Source organism: Portunus trituberculatus, chromosome 7 (assembly GCF_017591435.1).
Source record: "Portunus trituberculatus isolate SZX2019 chromosome 7, ASM1759143v1, whole genome shotgun sequence".
Lineage (NCBI taxonomy): Eukaryota > Metazoa > Arthropoda > Malacostraca > Decapoda > Portunidae > Portunus > Portunus trituberculatus.
In genome coordinates, this window is record NC_059261.1 from 7,329,044 (window position 1) to 7,336,543 (window position 7,500).

General features: G+C 43.1%; 1 protein-coding gene across 3 annotated transcripts in view; it reads right to left on the reverse strand.

Annotated features, from left to right (window-relative positions):
- The window catches only part of LOC123519529 (terminal nucleotidyltransferase 5C-like), a 39,079-nt gene that overhangs the window by 9,754 nt on the left and 21,825 nt on the right, over nt 1-7,500 (reverse strand). For all 3 annotated transcript variants that reach the window (XM_045280923.1, XM_045280913.1, XM_045280901.1), the window contains one exon: nt 5,568-7,500. This exon is cut by the window's right edge. In XM_045280923.1, coding sequence (XP_045136858.1) covers nt 6,217-7,500 — 1,284 coding nt within the window. In that variant the 3' untranslated portion in view covers nt 5,568-6,216. The remainder of the gene's footprint in view (nt 1-5,567) is intronic.

Sequence of the window (7,500 nt, forward strand, 5' to 3'; positions counted from 1 at the left end):
TTAGAAAAGATTAGCTCAGAATATTAAGCACTTGAAGAGATTGTAAGATTAGCCAGTTGAAAAAAAAAAAAAATTAGGTAAAGTAAGATTAGGAATAACAAAACAGATAAAAAGGAGGAAAAGTAGGAGAAAAATGAAGAAGGAAAAACACTTAGAAAAAAAAATGAAGAATAAGATGAAAAGGAATAAATGCAAAAAAAAAAAATATGGAAAAAATTTAACCAACGTCAGGAGGAGGAGGAGGAGGAGGAGGAGGAGGAGGAGGAGATTAAATTGAAAATATCATTGCACGTTAAATCAAAGGGTTAGACGAGGTTAAGAGTCAAAAAGGTCAAAATATGAGAAAAAGGTCTTACGGAGTCCCTTAAGTCACAGCACGGCATCAAGAAAGGTCCCATGCTATGTTCAACCCAAATAAGGGATCCAAGGCATTTCCTCTCTCTCTCTCTCTCTCTCTCTCTCTCTAATGAACGAGGAAGTGAAGACGCATGATAAAAAAGGGAATAGAAAAAAAAATAATAAAAAGGATGAAATGAAGGAAGCAAAAATTAACTTGTCTCTTTTTAAGGGCGAGAAATGTGGCGCAGTTTGATCAGGGAGAGAAAATTGAGGGAAAAAGAGAAGGAAAAGAGGAAAATAAGGAAGAGAGAAGGAAAAGAGAAGAGAAGAAGAGATACCACGAAAAAAAGAGAAAAAGAAAAGGGAAAAGAAGAAATTGTTTTTTTATACGAGGAAAAGGAAGAAAAAGAGGGAAAAGAAGGAGGAAAAGAGGAATAAATGACACGAAACAAAGATAAGGAAAGATAAATAGAAAGAAAAAGGAAAAGAAAAAGAAGAAATTGGTGTTTTATTTATACCACGAGGAAAGGAGAAGAAAAAGAGGAGAAAATATGGAAGAGAAGAAGGAAAAGAGGAAGAGATACCATGAAAAAGAGAAAAAGAGGGAAAAGAAAAGAAGATTGTTTTTTTTATACCACGAGGAAGAGAAAAAAAGGGAAAAAAGGAAAAAGAACAAGGAAAAGATGAAATAACACAAACAAAAAGAAAGAAAAGAAAAATGAAAAAAAAGGAAAGAAAAAATGATTATTGTTTATTGAGAACATGAGAAAAAAGAAAAAAAGGAAAAAAAGTAAGAAGGAAAAACGAAAAAAGAAATAAAGAAAGAAAAGGAAAAAGAAATTGATTTTATTCATTTCAACGAAAAGAAAGAAAAAAAAAAAAAAGAAATAAAAAGAAGGAAAAGAAATTGATGTTTATTCATATAAAGAAAAAGAAAAAAAAAGGATAAGAAAAAGAAAAAGAAGAAACAAGAAAATAAAACATTGATATTTTGACAGAAGAAAAAAAAACTTCAAAATTTACGTTCAAGAAAAAAAGTAAAAGAAAAAGACGATAATTGAAAATATATTACGAAAAAAAAAATACACAATAATAAAATGAAGTTAACGATCCATTAACCCTTTCAGTACTGGGATGCAATTTTACCATTAGTTTTTGTATACCATTAGACCATTTTATTGACATTAGGAAGTGTTTATGGAGGGCAGAAGATTAATGGCCACAGTCTTCACTATTTTAACCCCTTCAGTACTGGGACACATTTTTACCTTGAGATTTGTGTACCATTAGACCATTTTATCGACATTAGGAAGGATCTATGGAGGTCAGAAAGTTAATGGCCACAGTCTTCACTATTTTAACCCCTTCAGCACTGGGACAAATTTTTACCTTGAGATTTGTGTACCATTAGACCATTTTATCGACATTAGGAAGGGTCTATGAAAGTCAGAAAGTTAATGGCCACAGTCTTCACCATTTTAACCCCTTCAGCACTGGGACACATTTTTACCTTGAGATTTGTGTACCATTAGACCATTTTATTGACATTAGGAAGAGTCTATGGAGGTCAGAAGATTAATGGCCACAGTCTTCACTATTTTAACCCCTTCAGTACTGGGACACAAATCTCGGGATAAAAATTGTGTCCCAGTACTGAAGGGGCTAACACATACTTTGCAGGAAACTCTCGTGAATATTTCTACACCATTAAAAAGACAATGTTATCACGTTTCCCCTCTTGTCTTCTGTGTCTTGTGGTGCCAGGAAGGTCATGGAAGGACGGAGGTGAGAAAGAAAGGGTTACCAAATGAAAAAAAAAGAAAATGAAAATAAAATAAATGAAAATAATGGTTTGTTGAGAAGTGGAAAAATGAAAAAAATAATAAAAATAAATGAACTTGAAATAATGGTTTGTTGATAAGTGGTAAAATGAAAAATGAAAAAATATAATGGTTTGTGAAGTGGAAAATGAAAATAAATTAAAAACGTAAATAGAAAAAAAGGATAAATTAGAACAAGACAACGTAGACAAATAAATAGGAATAAAATAATAGAATGAAAATAAATTAATGAGAGGAAATGAAATAGTAAATAAAATGAAATGAATTAGAAAATAAACAAAAAAATAAAATAAAAGAAACGAAATAAAATACATAAATGAAAATAAAAATAATGAAAAAAGAAAAGAAAAAGAAAAGGAACAATTTTCTTACATCACAAGAAAAAGATAAAAAAAGATTAAGAAAAAGATAATCAAGAAAATGGAACCAAATTTTTTTTCTTAACAAATCACCAAAACTATTATTCTATTTTTCTCGACTTATCTCTATCTTTATCTTACTCCTTGCACTATCTTACACACCTTCACAAACTATTTAAATTCACTATCTTTATCTATCTTTATTCACTATCTTTCTCTATCTCACTATCTTTATTTTACTATCTTTATCTATCCTACTATCTTTAACTATCTTACTATCTTTGTTTTACTATCTTTATCTATCCTACTATCTTTATTTTACTATCTTTATCTATCCTACTATCTTTATTTTACTATCTATCTATCCTACTATCTTTATTTTACTATCTTTATCTATCTTACTATCTTTATCTATCTTACTATCTTTATTAACTATCTTCACCTCAAACTATCTTGCACTATCTTACACCAAGTACTATCTTTCCCACCTCTTGAACTAGTTAATGTCACATGTTCACTATCTTTATCTATCTTTATCCACTATCTTACACACCTCCTGGACTATTTAATGCTACATCTTTACTATCTCTTGACTATCTGACTATCTTAATTATCTTTAAACACTATCTTACAACCACACAGGCTAAATAAATTGATAAAACAAACAATTAAATAAAAAAAAACACACTTACTTTAACAAATAATAAGAGAGAGAGAGAGAGAGAGAGAGAGAGAGAGAGAGAGAGAGAGAGAGAGAGAGAGATTATAAATATTAATACACAACTTAAAAATGAAACTAAAAAAAATAATAGAGGAGGAGGAGGAGGAGGAGGAGGAGGAGGAGGAGGAGGAGGAGGAGGAGGAAAAGGAGGAGGAGGAGGGGGAGGAGGAGGAGGAAAACAGGAGAGTGAATGAAAGAAGAGAAGAGGGTACGGTACATAAGAGGCATGGAGGAGGAATTAAGAGGAGGAGGAGGAGGAGGAGGAGGAGGAGGAGGAGGAGGAGGAGGAGGAGGAGGAGGAGGAATCTAGTCTTTCAACATAAAAAAATAAACACGGCAGGGACTCAAAACCTGCCCCAGAGAGAGAGAGAGAGAGAGAGAGAGAGATTGTTTCAAGCTGACGTAATTCTTGCTTTTTTTTCTTTACACGAACACATTTTTTAACTCTCTCTCTCTCTCTCTCTCTCTCTCTCTCTCTCTCTCTCTCAATCTACTTTCACTCTCCCAAACTTTTGTCTTGACAGCAATTTACTAAGTAGGAGAGAGAGAGAGAGAGAGAGAGAGAGAGAGAGAGAGAGAGAGAGAGAGAGAGAGAGAGAGAGGAATCCTTATGGGAGAGTCGTTAACTTACGTGCACACACACACTCACACACACACACACTGAATGTATATCAATTACTATCAGCTAATTTAAATAATCTCTCTCTCTCTCTCTCTCTCTCTCTCTGTCCCTTATTATGAGAAGCAAAATATTTAAGTTGAGGACACACACGAGGGCAATGAGAGAGAGAGAGAGAGAGAGAGAGAGAGAGAGAGAGAGAATATATATCTGATGATCACGAACGTGGAGCAAGTCACACACACACACACACACACACACACACACACACACACACACACACACACACACACACACACTCAGTAAATATGCACTGGATGGAAAAATAATTGTGGTGTTTGTGGTGATGATTATGGTGGTGGTGGTGGTGGTGGTAGAAAAGCTGCCAACACACATGCATATTTCTCTCTCTCTCTCTCTCTCTCTCTCTCTCTCTCTCTCTCCACAATAATAATTTGATAATGAATGACTGCGTGTGTGTGTGTGTGTGTGTGTGTGTGTGTGTGTGTGTGTGTGTGTGTGTGTGTGTGTGTGGTCATAATCTTCAACGGATGTCCGGGACAGGTGTATGAGAGAGAGAGAGAGAGAGAGAGAGAGAGAGAGAGAGAGAGAGAGAGAGAGAATCTAACTCAACGAACGCACAAGTGTAACAGATGGTAGGAAAAGTACTCTCTCTCTCTCTCTCACACACACACATCAAAATTTAATCTCTTGATCTTGAGAGAGGAAGGGAATGGGAGAAGGAAGAGGGATAGAAATCTGCTAGGAAGAGGAAGAGGAAGAGGAGAGGAGGAGGAGGAGGAGGAGGAGGAGATGGCAGGCAATCAATATTCTTAGAGTTGCGGTGTTCTTTGCTCTCTCTCTCTCTCTCTCTCTCTCTCTCTCTCTCTCTCTCAGGTGTAGAGAAAATACAGGTAACACACATATGCAGAAGTAGTAGTAGTAGTAGTAGTAGTAGTAGTAGTAGTAGTAGTAATAATAATAATAATAATAAACAATATTTTTTTTTATTTACTATTTACTTCGTTTCTATATCTACTCTCTCTCTCTCTCTCTCTCTCTCTCTCTCTCTCTCACACACACACACCAGACGCGAGACAGATAACTGGTATCACTTACACTTAAACAGCACAATCATATCACTCAATCTGTCTGTGTGTGTGTCGGCGTGTGTGTGTGTGTGTTGAGTGTGTGTGAGTGTGTGTGAGTGTGTGTGTTAAGCTGACAACGTGTCTACACCTTGAGGACTTCTGCTTGTCTTCTTGCACCTGTTTGTGTGTGTGTGTGTGTGTGTGTGTGTGTGTGTGTGTGTGTGTATACGTGTTTATCAGGGTGAATTGTATTATCTATGGTTATGTGTGTGTGTCTGTGTGTGTGTGTGTGTGTGTGTGTGTGTGTGTGTGTGTGGGTGTGTGTGTGTCAGTTAGAGATAGTTTTAAATGTTGAGAAAAATTTGAGCATAGCAACTACGTAGATGAATCTCTCTCTCTCTCTCTCTCTCTCTCTCTCCACACCCGTATCTGGAGGGGGGGTGGGGAGACAGGATGGGGGGAAGACAGGTAGATTATTACCTAACACACCTGAATAATCTCACCTGTTTGTGCGTGTGTGCGTGCGCCTCAGTGACCTACACACACACACACACACACACACACACACACACACAAACAAAACAAGCCAACACTCACCTCACTGCTTGCACATAAAGGCGGTCACGTGGTTCTCCTCTAATGGCCCCGTGACCCTTATGACCTCTGGGGGCCTGGGGGGTCACGGGTCGGGGGGGGCAGTCTCCGTGTTGCCTCTGCTGGTGTCCTCCTGGGCCGGGGTGGTGGTGGTGGTGGTGGTGGTGGTGGGCGGGGTGGTGTCCTCCCCGCGGTGTGTCGTCCCGTGGGTGTGTTGGGGTGTCACCTGGCCGTGGCGGCGCGGGCGTGGTGTGGGTGGTGGCGTTAAGGAGGGGGGGGGAATGTTCAACTGAAGCAAGGGTGGCAATGAAGTAATGACAAGTGTGATGGAAGTAGTAGTAGTAGTAGTAGTAGTAGTAGTAGTATAGTAGTAGTAGTAGTAGTAGTAATGGTAGTAATACTCCTTTGGGTGGTGGCGTGCGCGGCGCGTGCAGCACTGACACACTCGTCAGGTTCATTATATCACAGTGGGCGGCGACGCTGGGCGGGCCTGGCGGCGGCGGCGGCGGCGGGTGGCGGGGGTGGCTGCCCACCTCCACCGCCGCCGCCGCCGCCACCGCCCGCCGCCCACGCCCATGGGTCGTGGCGGCAGCGTTACCAGTGTTTGCTGATGGCACTCGCGGCCCGTGGGGGGGAGGGAATCGCGGCGCCCCTAGGCACACTGCAACCACCCGCAGGTACACGTGTAGGGCTGTGGCGGCGCGGGGGCGGGCACGATGGGCGCGTAGTAGTAGCCGTTGCTGTAGATGACGGGCGGCGGGGGCGCTATGTGCACGTCGAAGCTACTACTGGACGAGGAGGAGGAGGAGGAGCAGGAGGAGGAGGAGGACGATGAGGATGAGGAGCACGAGGATGCCGAGGAGCATGGTGAGGGCGAGGAGCATGGCTGGTGTTTGGTGTAGAGGCGGTGTTGGTCTGTGTAGAACACCTGGCACGCCAGCTCGTCGATCAGGTTGAGGGTCTGGCGGCGCTCGTGGCCCATCAGGCACACCGTGCTGTCGTCCACCACGCGGTGCACCACCATCAGGAAGTCGTAGCGCAGCGCCTCGTCGGGCCCCACGAAGTGGTTCCACAGGTACGCCTCAATCTTGCTCTGCTGCTGCGACACGTCCGGAAAGTCGATGAAGAATCGCGAGCACATGTATCGCTCCAGCGTCTTGATCTCGTCGGGGCGGGCGGGCTCGTACTCCTTCACCAGCAGGCTGCAGTACTTGAGCAGGCCGCCGCCGCGGATCTCCTCGGGGTTCTTGGTGGCGATCAGCTTCTTCTGCAGGTGGTAGAGCGCCTCGCTGAAGTCACCGTACACGCTCTCGCCCATGACCGTCGGGTAGAAGTTCTCGCTGATGGGCATCTCGGCGCACTCGTAGAACAGCAGCAGGGAGTCCAGCACCACCTGGAACGAGTCGACGGAGAACTCGAACTGCCGCTTCATGGTGTCCACGAACTTGAGCTCCACGTTGCGGCCGCCGTGGTTGGACAGCGAGATGAGCGACCAGCGGTCCGTGTCGTTCACTTTGACCATCTTGTGCACGTAGCCTTCCTTCATGGAGCACGAGGACATGCGACGCTTGCTGACGCCCGCGGGCAGGAAGTCCAGCAGCACCTCCAGCACGGCGTTCTTGACGCGGTCGTAGGAGCGCGGCGAGCTGAGGTCCACGGCGAAGATGAGGTCCAGGTCGTTGTAGGCCTGGTCAGGGGTGGCGGCCAGGATGTGCGAGGCGGCGCCGCCGTTGATGCGGATGTCCCGCACCTGCACCGCCTCGGCCTCCAGCTTGGCGCGCACCAGGCTCACCAGGTCCCGCAGGCGGATCTCCAGGGTGGGGAAGTTCCCACGGCCGTGGATGGACACCACCTCGTGCAGCACCTCGTTAAGGTGACGCACCTGCTCGTACGTCAGCACGGAGAACCGCCGATCCTCCACGCCGCTGACGCTGAC